This window comes from Crocuta crocuta, unplaced genomic scaffold (genome assembly GCF_008692635.1).
Source record: "Crocuta crocuta isolate KB4526 unplaced genomic scaffold, BGI_CrCroc_1.0 scaffold271, whole genome shotgun sequence".
In the NCBI taxonomy this organism is placed as follows: domain Eukaryota; kingdom Metazoa; phylum Chordata; class Mammalia; order Carnivora; family Hyaenidae; genus Crocuta; species Crocuta crocuta.
Window position 1 is genome coordinate 4,766,650 of NW_027527824.1, and position 13,633 is coordinate 4,780,282.

Here is a 13,633-nt window from a genome sequence, read left to right on the forward strand (position 1 = left end):
TAAGGGGCGCCTGGGTGGCTCAGCCTATTAAGCGTCCAACTTCAGCTCAGGTCATGATCTCACAGCCCATGGGTTTGGGCTCCACATGGGACTCTGTGCTGACAGCTCAGAGCCTGGAGCCTGCTTCAGATTTCCCATCTCTCTCTCTCTCTCTCTCTCTCTCTCTCTGCCCCTCCCCCACCTGCTCTCTTTCTCTCAAAAATAAACATTAAAAATTTTTTGAAAGAAAAAAAAACCTTTAAATACTGCTGATGGTCTCCTGAATGAAGTTAACAGTCATGATCTAACACCAAACTACCCTGCAGTTTTATACCATCCCAATGCACATACTATGCCAGGTAGACTGAGCAAGTCACAAACCACAATTTTTTTTTCATCAACATTGCTCAGAGCATTCTCTCTGCCTAAAGCTGTGCTACTGAAGTTCAATCCATTCTTCAGAATTCAAATAATTTCTTCTTACCAGACGTTCCAGCTAGAAACAACCCTCTAAATTTTCGTAACTATTTATTCTTACTGCTACCACACATTAATTTATGCTACACTGTCTAGTTGACTTTGGTCTTCCACAGTACCTAACACGGGGGGGGGGGTGGTTACAGAGGGTATTTTCCCCCCCTCATCATCAAATTGTGTTGTTTGTACCAATTGTATGGTTTGTACTTTGTTTCTGCTGAAGAAGACACATTTCTTTAAATATACAAATGATTGGGGTGCCTGGGTTGCTCAGTTGGTTAAGCATCGGACTTTGGCTCAGGTCATGATCTCATGGTCTGCAGGTTCGAGCCCCGCATCGGGCTCTGTACTGACAGCTCAGATCCTGGAGCCTGCTTTGGATTCTGTGTCTCCCTCTCTGCCCCTTCCCTGCTCATGCTCTGTCTCTCAAAAATAAATAAATATTAAAAATTTTTTAAGTAAATAAATAAATATACAAATGACCTACCTCTCACATTTGAATAAAGCAGACCATTCTCTCTTCTATATCCCTTAAACACTCCCAGATGGGATCCTATTCAAAGGAAGACAGAATTCTGCTGAGATGATAGTTTCCTACTTTCACTTCTACACTGAAGTTAATGAGTAGGGCACCTGGGTGGCTCAGTCACTTAAGCGTCTGACTTCTGGCTCAGGTCATGGTCTCACAGGTTGGTGAGTTTGAGCCCCAACAAGGGCTCTGTGCTGACAGCACCAGAGCCTGCTTGAGATTCTCCCTCTTTCTCTGCCCCTCCCCCGCTCATATTCTCAGTCTCTCTCTCTCAAAAAATAAATAAATAAACTTTAAAAAAAGAAATCACAGGCACCTGGGTGGCTCAGGCAGTTAAGCACCCAACTTTGGCTCAGGTCACGATCTCACAGTTCATGGGTTCAAGCCCCAGAGCCTGGAGCCTGCTTCACATTCTGTGTCTCCCTCTCTCTCTGACCCTCCCCTGCTCACGCTGTCTCTCTCTCTCTCTCAAAAATAAATAAACATTAAAAAAAATTTTAACTGACGTTAATGAAGAAAGAAGGAAAGATTGACCTTTTTTTGTTTTAATAATTTTTACTTGGCTTGCTTTCAAAGTGTACTCAAGATGGAACTGGATTGTTGATCACAATGTCATTCTTATTCCTGGGTTATTCTAGAGCTAGCTCAGTCTGTACCATCACATCATGTGACATGTGGCACTTTTATTACATTTCACCTTCACCCAGACCACATCCTCATTCTGCACCTGAATGTCAGTTGGTTGACTGAACATATTTGAAAAGTAAATGTTCTTCTGAGGCGTGATCTGTTGTTTGTATTCTGTAAACTCTGTCCTCAAAATGTCACCCAATGCATCAGCATAACAGAGAAATTGATCATTCCGTGGCAAATGACCCCAAAGAGGCTTCTAGATGAGGAGAAGGACCAGGGTAAGAACCTCTACTGCATTCCAAGGCAGGGGGAAAGGGTTCTGTGTGGAGAATAAATGAAAACTCCAGACAACAAGCAATTGAACACACATGTGGAGGGGGTGCTTCAAATTCTGTATCTCCCTCTCTCTCTGACCCTCCCCTGCTCACACTGTCTCTCTCTCTCTCTCTCTCTCAGAAATAAATAAAACATACAAAAAATTTTTTTTAAAATGTGGAGGGGGGACAGAGATAGAAATAGCTAAAAGAGTCTGCAGGTTCCTGAATCCACAGGGGGAAAATCCCTGACATTTTTGCTGTTTTCATTCTAGCCCAGAGATCCAGAGATGACAAGCCCCAACCGGGCTGGAAGGAGGTAGGGGATGCCTCACTCTGGAGCACAAGGGAACGACTTTCCCCAAAGTCGTTCTTCCAGCCACTCATGACTCCAGCAAGATGCTAGGAAGTATTCCCAAGAGGGAGGCACCCTCAACATGGCCCAATCATTTAAAAAGAAAATTTTAGGAGACACTGGGGGGGGGGGGNTGAGCCCAGCAAAGTAGTCTCAAACCCAGTCTCATAAGGGAATAGGGGAAGACAGACAATAAATTAAGTCCCCCACAAGGGAGGATAGCCCTCTGAATACACAGTTGAAACCCAGGCCTTACAGGATTTACAAAATCAAAGACTTAAAGACCAGGAAACTGAAGTTGAGCAAAATTAAATGGCTTGTGCAAGTTTTCATAATTGGAGGGGGGACTAGAACCCATGGCTCTTGTCTCTACACCAGTATCCTTTCTTCTATGTTTGTAGCCTCTGTGTCAGCACCCTGGAGTCCGTGGATCTCTCTCTCCTCTGTGTCCCCTTTCTCTGATATGACAAACTCTCTCAACTCCCTTCTCCTGCATTCCTTTCCCTTGTACACTAGAGAATGCCTTCCCCAAGCCTAATAATGTCGTTTGCTGATAAGCCTTAGGGATGTAAATTGCCCGAAATGGCTACTGTGAGCTCTTTTCCTCTGTATTAGCATAACAGCACCGTATCAGATGCATAACTCTGTATTCTGTAAGTCTCCAAACTTTAAGCAGCGCTTCATGGAAATGCAGCATACTGATTGGGCTCCAAAGCCCTTTCTCCTCAAACTACGTTTAGAATTTAGGGATACAGAGAGAATTGACCCTCTGGGACCTTGCTATTTTAAGCTTTGTACTTGGCCCATTCCACCTGTCTATGACTCCATGTTTCCCAGTTACCTGGACAACACTCAGCCTCCGGAAACCCAACCTTCCAGTCCTGCCCTCAAAGGAAATGTGTCGCCCTGGATTGGCTCCCAGAACCAGGCTCCTCCTCAGGCTCCTAGCTGGTTGGGCCTTGTCTCTGTCCCTCTCCATGAGTGGGTCACCCTACAGGGAAACACAACAGAAGCAAGAGAGGATCCTACAGGTGGGACGAGGCAGGGTAAGGATGATGGGAAGAAGGAAGGGACAAGTACTGAGATTTATTTTCTCCAAAAGAGGGTGGAAAGGAATGATTTACGTACATAGAACCTGACTGGTAGAAAGAAACAGCTCCACCTTCCCCATACCCCAGGCTTGCCTCAGGGTCCAAGGAGACCAAGAATGGAAGCTTCTGGAAGGTATAAGAGAACAGGCTTGGAGATTAAAACTCTAACTCTCCTGGGACTCCTGGTTCATTCTAGGGGTCAGGAAAGCAACCTTAAGTCCAGACTTAAATACAAGTCCTCTCCTTCCCCAGGACAGCAAGGAGATGCCACCGAAAACCAAAGGAAAAGGGATGAAAGCTGCGACACAGAAGAAGAAAAAGAATGTGGGTGCTGGTGAGTCAGGGTGGATGGAGGTGAGTGCCTCCTGCTTCTCCATGCTCTGGCTTGGAGACCAAGCAGAGGTGCTCCAGAGAGAATTTGGCCCTCTGCATGATGAGATAGAGCTTTCCTGAGACCCTCCCCCTTCATATCTTCCCTCCAAGGTCCATGGAGCTGGGAAATTGGGGGAACCGGCATGTACCCATTCCATGGTGCCCTTACGGCTCTGTGCCTTCCCTGTGTATTCACCACACATATTCTGAGTGCCTACTCTGTGCTGGGCAGCCAGGACACAGGAGTGACTCAGTAGGCCCTGCCATCAGAGATCTGTCCTCTAGAGGTCCTTCGATCTCCTGCAGGAAGAAAGTTCTGGGGTTGGGGTGAGGATGGGGAGAAGTGAGGAAGGCTGAGATCATGATAAGCTGAGGCTTTGCCAACTTGTCAGGGCAGATGTGGAGGCCAAATCTGCACACCGGCTTGCAGTGCTGGAAAAGGAGTTGCTCCAAGACCACTTGGGTAAGAAAGTGGAAGCTCTGGGACAGGAGGGGTGGGACAGGGGGACATTTCACATCCTCAGAGGCTCAGAGGCTTGGAGCTGTTGCGGGAGGCTGGGCTGACCTCTGTCCATCCCCTGGTGGAAAAAGAATTAGCAGTGCGAGGAAGGGTTGGGTAGGGAAGGTTGGTGAGGATAGCTATTTTTTTTCAAATTTTTAATGTTTTATTTATTTCTGAGAAAGAGAGAGAGACAGCGTGAGCAGGGGAGGGTCAGAGAGAGAGGGAGACACAGAATCTGAAACAGGCTCCAGGCTCTGAGCTGGCTGTCAGCACAGAGCCCAACATGGGGCTCGAACCCACGAACCATGAGATCATGACCTGAGCCGAAGTCAGAGGCTCAACTGACTGAGCCACCCAAGCACCCGAGAATAGCTATTTTTTGTAAGCAGAACATAGAGGGCATTTTTCCTTCTTAGTGAGGAAGAGCTCATGGCATTCTAGGGACAAACCGACCAACCCAGAGGGAGAATGAGAGGCTAGAAGCCTGCCACTGGGTTCCCAGAGGCGGGCACAGTCAATCAAGTCCAGGGGGCCATGTGGGACTCCCAACCAGTTGTGAGCATGGCTCTGGTACTTTTCACAGCTCTGCGGAGGGATGAGGCTCGCCGAGCCAAGGCTTCTGAAGACCAGCTGAGGTGGAGGCTACAGGTGCTAGAGGCCGAGTTGGAAGAGGCCCGAAGTGAGGGGAAGGCCATCTATGCAGGTGTGTGGTTGGTCGGGCAGGTGGGCAGGAGACAGGGGCCTGGGAAAGGACAGCCAAGAGGGCCAGAGGATCCAAGGAAGTAAAACAAGGATTCCCATCTGCCATGCCCAGCTTTACCCTTCCCCGCTCAGCACGAATCAGGCAGGGTCCTGAAGAAACAAAGGAAAGCCTCCCGGGATCTCAGGCAGGAACCTTCCTCATCAGGATCATGCCTGATGCCATGTGCTTTGTGGATTACAAAATGCAATCATGGCCTTTATCTCATTCATCCCATGGGAGTGGGGGGGCGGGGTGAAGGGCTACAATCTAGGCCCTGAGCTGGAATGGGGGAGGGGAGTTGGTTTCCCAGCTCTTCCCCAGCTTTTCAGGGTCTGCCAGCTTCTCAGAACCACAAGAACCACCGAGAAGTCCTCTACGCTCCTGTCCCACTGGACCAAGAAGGCCCTCCCCACCCACAATGTCCCGTCCCTTCCTTTTTCCACCATTCCATCCACACCGGGGGACCCGTTACCCTCTGTCCCCACCACAGAGATGAGTCGTCAGCGCAGAGTCCTGCAGAAGGAAATGGAGACCCGCAGCAGGCAGCTGGAGGAAGAAGTGAGAGGCCTTCGGGAGCAGCTGGGTAGGCTTCCCCTCCCCCTAACCCCTTTCTCTCTAAGAGGCACTGACAAGGTCCAGCAGGAGTGGACTTAAGATGGTCCTTTTCTAGGGGCACCTGGGTGGCTCAGTCAGGTCAAGCGTCTGACGATGGCTCAGGTCATGATCTCAATGTTCGTCTGTTCGAGCCTTGCATCAGCTCACTGCTGTCAGCACAGAGCCCACTCTGCCCTGCTCTCCCTCTGCCCCTCCCCTGCTTGTGCTCTCTCTCTCTCAAAAATAAATTTAAAATTTTTTTTAAAGTTAAAAAAGAAATCCTTCTCTAGACGACTGCTATCTAAGCTCTCTTTCCCTTTTCTTTAAAAAAAATTTTTTTCAACATTTATTCATTTTTGAAAGACAGAGAGTAAGCAGAGGAGGGGCAGAGAGAGAGGAAGACACTGAATCCAAAGCAGACTCCAGGCTCCAAGCTGTCAGCACAGAGCCCAACACAGGGCTTGAACTCATGGACCACGAGATCATGACCTGAGCCGAAGTTGGACACTTTACTGACTGAGCCACCCAGGTGCCCTCTCTTACCCTTTTTGCCACCAACTGTTCCACCATGGAGGGTTGGAGTAGAGGGTTCAAGGTGGCAAAAACCTCTTAGGTTGTAACTAAAAAAGACCAAAGTCTCATCCCGTCTTCCTCTCTCAATGGTCTCTCCAAATCCAGATCTTTCTCCCCACCACTGCCGTGTCTGTCATGAGCAAAACACATTCCCTCTTGGCTGATTTTTGCAACGAAACTGAGGAAAGATATTTGACTTACGTTCATATCTTCAATGCCTCATGCATGCTCAGTCCTACATAAGTAGTTGCTACATAAAGGAGTAAACCTTCAAGATAAGCAAAAGTGTAAAAAAGAGGAAGTTTTTCCTTTCTCTCTTGGTTACGGAACGCAGTTGAACTATGTTAGCGTGCACTTAAGATCTTTCACAATCGTGGTCTTAAAGGGTTTTTTTTTAATTTTTAAAAATGTTTTTATTTATTTCTGAGACACAGAGAGAGACCGTGTGAGCAGGGGAGGGTCAGAGAGAGAGGGAGACACAGAATCTGAAGCAAGCTCCAGGCTCTGAGCTAGAGCCCATGAACCGTGAGATCATGACCTGAAGTCGGACGCTTAACTGAGCCACCCAGGCGCCCCAAAGTTTTAACCTAAAGTAGCCCCGGTTTAGCCACACACACCCAAGAGTTGCTCATCTGCCATGTAGACCCTGAATGCCTTTCCTCATCCTTGCCTTGTCTAGAATGTACATTCGATCAGCATTTATGGAGCGCCTTCTGTATATACTAGGTTATTTGCTTGTATACTCTTGCATTTAACTCACGGTAAGCCTGTAAGGTTTGGATCATTCTGTCTTTAAAGATAAAGAGACTTAGGCTCAGAGAGAGGCATGCCTGAGGTTACACGAGTTACAAGCACACTCTGGACCCACATCTCTTGTCCCAATCCCACTACTCTCTCTACTGAACCTTAAAGGTGTACGTCTGCTATGGGGCGCCTGGGTGGCTTAGTCGGTTAAGCATCCGACTTTCGCTTAGGTCGTGATCTCGCGGTTCATGGGTTCGAGCCCCGCGTCGGGCTCTGTGCTGACTGCCAGCTGAGAGCCTGGAGCCTGTTTCAGTCTGTGACTCCCTCTCTCTCTGACCCTCCCCTGCTTATGCTGTCTCTCTCTCTCTCTCCTAGAAATAAATTTAAAAAAACATTAAAAAAAAAAAAAGGTGTACGTCTGCACTTTATAGGGACCATGAGAAAAGTGATAATACTTGGGGGGGAGTCTGGAATGATCGCATTCAAGTTCAAGTCTACCTTTGGAGACTGTTCACAGGTAGACTGTCACTACGCAATCCTTTCGCCTTCTGCCCGGCCCACAGAGACGTGCCGGAGGGAGGCTGAGGCCTCAAGGCAAGGGGCAGAGCAGGCCCTCGGGGAGCGGGACCAGACTCTGGCTCAGCTTCGCGCACACGTGGCAGACATGGAGGCCAAGTACGAGGAAATCTTACACGTAAGTTGGAATCCCAGCCACCCCAGTTGAATCCCACCTCCCCCAGCCCCACAAACCCCAACTAATATGGCAATGACAGACCAGGGGGAAGGAGGAGAAGCATCTCCACAGGGAAATCTGCCCTGTCTTGAAGGCGGACAGCCAGGGGATGAAACCATGCCTACTAAGTGTAAGAGCTCTGAGAAGACACTGGCAAGGAAAGCTTGTAGACTAGCCTGGGGCACCCCTCACGCTGCCCGCTCCCTTCCTGGGGCCTGAAGCTTGCTGTCTGCAGGGCAGCCTGGACCAACTCTTGGCCAAGCTGAGAGCAGTCAAGCCTCAGTGGGATGGGGCCGTGCTGAGACTTCATGCCAAGTACAAGGAGCGGCTCCACCAGTTCGGACTCAACCCCCTGGATCTTTGAGGCTGTAAGCCTCTAGCCTCTGGGGCTCTTGGAGGCTCCAGCAATAAATCTGTCTTGATGCAGAACTCAGCAGAACCGTGGGCTGTGGCTTTTTGGCAGAGATGGGGACCTCCTATGCGGCAGCTTGGTTCTGGGCTGACCCATTACTCCGAAGACTGAACGAGAGGAGAGAAATTTGACAAGCTCTCAACTCCCTTTCAGAGAAACTGGGTCCCGTGCCTTGAGTCTGGAGCTTTTTTGGTCCCTTCAAACCACCATCCAGTACCCCTCACCAACGCAGGCTTTGTGGGGGAAAGGCCATTTCTGTAATAGACCAACAGGGAGTGAGCAGGCACCAGCCCCCACAACCCTAAGGTGCCCATAGAGGGAAGATGTAACTGGTCTCCAAAATCTTGCAATATATCCGAAACTCCTGGAGTCGTGCCTAGGGCAAGTTCCAGATGGCTGCAATCCCAGCCAGCCCACAGCCCATCTAAAAAGGGAAATCCCTGTGTTTCCTCTCTGTTTTACTACCACCCTCCCAATACTACTTCACTTCTGGTCAAGTGTGGGGGGCGGGGTTCCCACACTAAGAAATTCTGTAACAGTTCTCTGTTCACCAGCTGGGTGCCTTTACAGTTTAACTCAATTCCGGCACTACTGACATGAAGAGAGCATCAGATCCCTCAGGCTCAGCCCCACAAGACAGTCCCCACTTCCAATGCCAGTGTCACGTCCAGGTTGTCACCCGTGCTTCTGACCAACTGGCCAAAACACAAAAGTTCCCACCACCCCGCCCCCCGCTTGGGTTCCATCATTTGCCAGAGTGGCTCACAGAACTCAGAGAAACATTTCACTCACTGGATTGCCAGTTCATTAGAAAGGGCACAAGTCAGGAACAGCCAGATGGCAGTATGCACAGAACAAGGCATGAGCGGGGGAGCTCCGTGCCCCCCCGCCCCGGGTGCAGCACCCTACCAGCCCTCCAAGCAGTCAGCCACCCAGAAGCTCCCTGAACCCTGTCCTTTTGGTTTTTTATGGAGGCACGAGCAATGAAACCATTGGTCATTGGTGATTAATTCAACCTGCAGTGCCTCTCCCCTCCCAGGAGATGGAGGGTAGGGGTGGGGTGGGGCTGAAAGCTCTAACCCTCTCTAATCACGTGGTAGGTTCCCCTGGCACCAGTCCCCCATCCCTAGGTACTTTCCAAAAATCACTTCCTTAACAAAGTTAGATGTGGCTGAATGGGGCTTGTTATGAATAACGAAAACACCTTTGTCACTCTTATTACTTAGGAAATTCCAAAGATTTTAGGAGCTCCGTGCTGGGAAAGGGTATAAGTTATTATAAACCTCAAAACCACACCACTCCGTTCGTTTCAGGCAGAACTTCATCCTTGGGACACAACTCCCAAGGCCCCCAGGCCCCCGGATGGGCCTGCATGAGGCCTCTGGCCACACCGTCTTCTGGGAGGTTGGACCCATGGGAAGGGAGGGAGACCTTGAGCAATCCTGTGATTGGGGGTGTCCAGAATTCTATGGCCGCAGCTTCAGGCTTAAAGACAGCTTCTCAGCTCCTACCTCCGCGAGGAGAGTGAGGACAGGAAGGCCCCTGGCAGGTCTGTGCCAGGCGGAGGAGGACTATAGGAGCTCCGAGGGCAGAGCCCAGTCCTGAGCAGAGAGAGAAGACAGAAGGCCATTCAAGGACCAGAAGAGTTCCTTTTCCCTGCCCCCCACCCGACTGGAATGCCCAGGACCGTGGCGTGTTCTGTGGGTCCTTCGGTCCCCACCTGCCATGGCCTAAAGTCCCAACGTGCCTGCCTCACACTGCTTCACCCTATAACCCTCCTCTCTGGCTCCCTTTCTCCGGCTGCTCACAGTCCATCTGTCTCTTCTTACCTCTCCGACCCCTGGGTAATTCCAGGCTTCGTAGCCCTGGGAGGACCTGGCGGCCAGCTTCAGGCAGAGGGGTGGCTCAGCCTCAACGAGCTGCTGAAGCTTTTCCACGTCATTCTCTCCACCGATGGGATACCCATTCACCTCCAGAACCACATCTCCCATTCGCAGCCCCGCCCGGGCGGCTGAGCCTCCTAGGGTGACCTGGTGAAGAGGGGGGTTACAGAACGTGGGACACGGTGGGCAAGTTGCTGGATGCTCTAAGACCTCGGGAGAGAAGCAGATGAAGACTCATTAGGAGGCAAGTGATTGGAAAGATCCAAGGTCCATAGGGCATAAGTCACCTGGGAGATGAAGAGACGTGGCTCGCTGGCCACGCAGGTAAGTCGGAAGCCATAGCCACCGCCGGACCCAGGGTACAGGAAGCACTGGCGGGAGCCACATGGGACAAGAGGCGTGGCTGTATCTTCAACTGGTAGGTCCTTGGTTTCAACCAGAGAGGCGGAGCAGTTTTCCTGGGGAGACGCTGCAGCCTCTGTGCTCTCCAAGAAGAGAAGTGGGGACAAGCGAACCTGGAAGGAGGCAGAAAGAACCAACCGGTGGCTTCTCCCCCCACCGGAGCCCTGCTCATTCCCACCCCGGCTCCAGCCCCGGCCCCTCAGCTCGCACCATGCTGAAGAAGCGGTCAGCCTCAGGGTCGACAACGGTGAGGGAGACGGAGGAGCCCTGCTCCCGGATCCTGGACACCGTCTCCTCGTGGCCCAGCCCCTCCACGCTTTCCCCAGCCACAGCCACCAGCCGGTCCCCAGCCTGCATCCCGGCCTTCTCAGCTGGCAGTCCAGGGTCCACCTCCCACAGGAACTGTCCTAGGGCATAAACATCCTCATGGCTCCTCCCCCGCTGACCCCAGTGCCAGCCCAGGCCACTGTGGGCACACTGAGGCACTGACGGGGGGGGGGGGGGTGGGCCACACAGTACGAGGAGGCTCAGGGCTGCAGATACCACTTACTGTGCACGGAAAGCCCTGTGTGAACACCTGCGTGTCCACCCCAAGACACACCTTCCCTACCCGCTCCCGGGGTCTACCACTCACCCCTACCCACCCCCGGGGCTACCACTCACCTGGTTGGCCGTCCAGACCTTTCTCTTCCCGAAGCAGGAACCCAAAGCCCTTGGGCCCCTTCTGTAGGTGCAGACGGCGTGGCTTGGTGGGCAGTGCCCAGCCCTCCGCCAGGGGCGCAGCCAGGGGCACTCCCAGCCGGCGACACTGCTCCTCCACCTCTGGCCCGGCCACCAGCAGGGTCACTTGTTCTCCACTCTGCGAAAGCTGTAGGGTACCCAGCAGGGCGTCAGCATCAAGGCATCAACCAGCTACGTAGGGAGGGCAGAGGCAGGCCCTCCTCAAAGCCCCAGGAAGGTGACACTGAGGGTGGGGGAGAGAAGAGCCTAGCAGGGACTGTGAAGGGAAGGGTAGCAGGAAGGGTAGCAGGAGGTATGAGGTCAGATTAGAAGAGGAATGCCAGGGGAGGGACCTGCCGCCTGAGGCATGGCCCCCGGGGCCCAGATGGGTGAGACCGGGTGGGGGAGAGAGGCTGCCGTACCTTCCTGCGGAGTTGGTTATAAGTGAGCTTCTCCACGCTGACCCCGTTCACTTCCAGCAGCCGGGCCCCAGGGGGCACCCCTGCCCGCTCAGCTGCTCCTCCAGTACCCAGCACCAACCAGAAAGGACCCTGATAACCTGGAAGCCAAAAAAAAAAAAACCAAACCAGCAAGTTTCAGTCTGCCGCCTGCCCAGCACTGGGCTGAGATCCCCGCTCTTAACCTCCCTCCCGAGCCTCAGGGCTCACTGTAGGTGACACTGAAGCCAAAACCGCCCTCATCTTTCACTATGTGACACAGTCGGGGCCGGACCCCTGGGCCGAGAGTAGGAGAGACGTGGGCACTGTTTCCCTGCAGGGCTTGAACCGCGTCATACACATGCTGCGCCAAAACCGTCAGCAACACCCGCGGACCGCTGGCCCGGATGCGGCGCACCACCTAAAGAGAGGGCATGCAGGGGGGAGGTTGGGGCTGGCCCCTCTTGCCAACGCCCCCTCCCTGGAACCAGCTCTCTAGATGCCTTCACCCAACCATCCCGACCTGGGCAGCCCTAAATCCTGGGAGGTGGGGGAGGCCGAGGCTTAGGGACTGCCCCCGTACATCCCCTCGAGGTGCTAAGGCCCCAGGGAAGCGCCAGGCCAACCTCACCGCACCATAGTCTTCATGTTCCACAATGTGGTCGTTCACCCCTAGGATCCGGTCCCCTTCCCGAAGACCCTGGCACTGGGCAGAGGTGCCCGGATCCACCCTGCACACCACAGGCACAGCCTTGGCCAGCTCCTGTGTCAGGTGGAAGCCAAAACTCCCGCCCTTCTCTTTGCTCAGCAGACAGAAGCGAGGCCGCTCCAGGCTCCAGAGATCTGGAAGGGGAGGTGGGCAACAGAAAAGGGGGAGAGGGGACATGGCCCCAACACAAGTCACCTTGTGCCTGGCAGACCCTACCCTTGTGATAGGGCACCGGGCAGCCTCCCAGTTAAGTATTGGGCAGTGGGGCCAAATACCCAAATGTGGGAAGAGTGGTTTGGACGAAAGAAAACACCCAACCCCCTCCTTCCTCCACGCAGTTACTCCCCACTGAGCCTGCTATCAGAGGGAGGCCTGGTGGAGTGGTTACCAAGGAGACGGGAGGGGATGAGGAGCTGTGGTATCGCTGGGGAAAGGGAATGGTTGGCCAGGGCAAGGGGGTTACCGGAGGGGTCGTGGTCTTCAGCCAGAGAGAGGACAGGATTGTCAATGCCCTGCTTTGGGTTAAACTCAAACTTCCTGCAAGGAGGCAAGGGACACAGATAGGAGCAAGCTGACATCCTGGACTCTGGTCCCAATCTGTTTGAGGTGCTGATGAAGGCCTTCCCCACCCTGGATCCACTCCACCCCTTGCCCCAATCCTTCCCAGAAGGGCACTTACAGAGTTAAGGAGGCTGAGTCCTGAAGATCTGCTGTGCAAAGAAGGGATGAGGAGAGGAGGGGCGCATTCCCTCCCCATCGGACTCCTCTTCCACGGTCATTAACTGTCATTAACTGAAAGGACTTGGGGAAACCCCCAAACTCAGGACTTGCCCCCTCCATCCTGCTCCAAAAGGACCTTCCCTTCTCCACTCTTCCCTTCGCCTCCCAGTCCGAGCACGGAAATTTGAGCATATCAGGACAGGGCGTGGACCAGGAAGACAGACCCACCCACTCACCTCTTCTCCTCTCATTCCCGGTCTATTTGCCTCAGGGCTCCAAGCCCCAACATCAGGTACACCCTGGTCCCAAAGCTTTGGCCTCCCAATCTGCCCTCTCACTGTCCTCAAGTCCCCACCAGAGGATTTCTCCGTCTCCTACCTGCAGCTGCTTCCATAGTTGGATCAGCGGCCCAGCGCTCCAGGTAGGGACAAGGTCCATCAAAACCAGCTGACCCTCCCACCCAACCTGCCACGGCCCGCCTCCTTAAAGACACTGCCTTAGAAGCAGTGGGGTAATGGTTAACGGCAGGACAGTCTTGTCCTCTGGGGAAGTATGCCTGTTCCTCCTGCCCCCATTCCTGGGCCCCAGCTCTCTCTAGAGACCCCGCAGCGGTCCCAGCTTCTGCTCTGGGCAGACAAAGGTGGGTTGCTGATCACTAGGATTCAAAGCCCAGGATACCTAAGTTTGGAAAGGCGATAGAAGTCCCATAGCC

General features: G+C 52.8%; 2 protein-coding genes across 3 annotated transcripts; one reads left to right on the forward strand and one right to left on the reverse strand.

Annotated features, from left to right (window-relative positions):
• The first annotated feature begins 3,291 nt into the window (after nucleotides 1-3,291).
• Nucleotides 3,292-8,020, forward strand: DRC12 (dynein regulatory complex subunit 12 homolog). The gene is made up of 7 exons (XM_077778078.1): nucleotides 3,292-3,333; nucleotides 3,631-3,712; nucleotides 4,148-4,213; nucleotides 4,836-4,955; nucleotides 5,485-5,577; nucleotides 7,469-7,599; nucleotides 7,874-8,020. Exons 2-7 carry the CDS (start codon nucleotides 3,643-3,645, stop codon nucleotides 8,000-8,002), a joined length of 609 nt encoding a protein of 202 aa, XP_077634204.1. The 5' UTR covers nucleotides 3,292-3,333; nucleotides 3,631-3,642; the 3' UTR covers nucleotides 8,003-8,020.
• A 975-nt stretch (nucleotides 8,021-8,995) lies between these two features.
• Nucleotides 8,996-13,315, reverse strand: NHERF4 (NHERF family PDZ scaffold protein 4). Of its 2 annotated transcripts, none has more exons than XM_077778100.1 (11): nucleotides 13,300-13,315; nucleotides 12,881-12,908; nucleotides 12,665-12,738; nucleotides 12,124-12,335; nucleotides 11,724-11,913; nucleotides 11,520-11,614; nucleotides 10,999-11,203; nucleotides 10,546-10,742; nucleotides 10,221-10,448; nucleotides 9,880-10,080; nucleotides 8,996-9,651 (listed from the first exon to the last, which is right to left on the reverse strand). In XM_077778100.1, exons 1-11 carry the CDS (start codon nucleotides 13,313-13,315, stop codon nucleotides 9,622-9,624), a joined length of 1,476 nt encoding a protein of 491 aa, XP_077634226.1. In that variant the 3' UTR covers nucleotides 8,996-9,621. The 2 variants fall into 2 exon arrangements, with proteins under 2 accessions (XP_077634226.1, XP_077634216.1); XM_077778090.1 differs by having other exon boundaries at nucleotides 11,478-11,614.
• Between the last annotated feature and the right edge of the window lie 318 nt (nucleotides 13,316-13,633).

Bases quoted from the DNA above. Each gene is read 5' to 3' on its own strand.
- DRC12 (XM_077778078.1), top strand. From the start codon at position 3,643: ATGCCACCGAAAACCAAAGGAAAAGGGATGAAAGCTGCGACACAGAAG. The intron at 4,214-4,835 runs GTAAGAAAGTGG...TACTTTTCACAG, and splicing joins GTTGCTCCAAGACCACTTGG to CTCTGCGGAGGGATGAGGCT. The intron at 4,956-5,484 runs GTGTGTGGTTGG...TCCCCACCACAG, and splicing joins GGGGAAGGCCATCTATGCAG to AGATGAGTCGTCAGCGCAGA.
- NHERF4 (XM_077778090.1), bottom strand. The intron at 11,914-12,123 runs GTGAGGTTGGCC...CCCTCTCTTTAG, and splicing joins AACATGAAGACTATGGTGCG to GTGGTGCGCCGCATCCGGGC. The intron at 11,615-11,723 runs GTGAGCCCTGAG...TTTGGCTTCCAG, and splicing joins TGGCTTCAGTGTCACCTACA to GTTATCAGGGTCCTTTCTGG.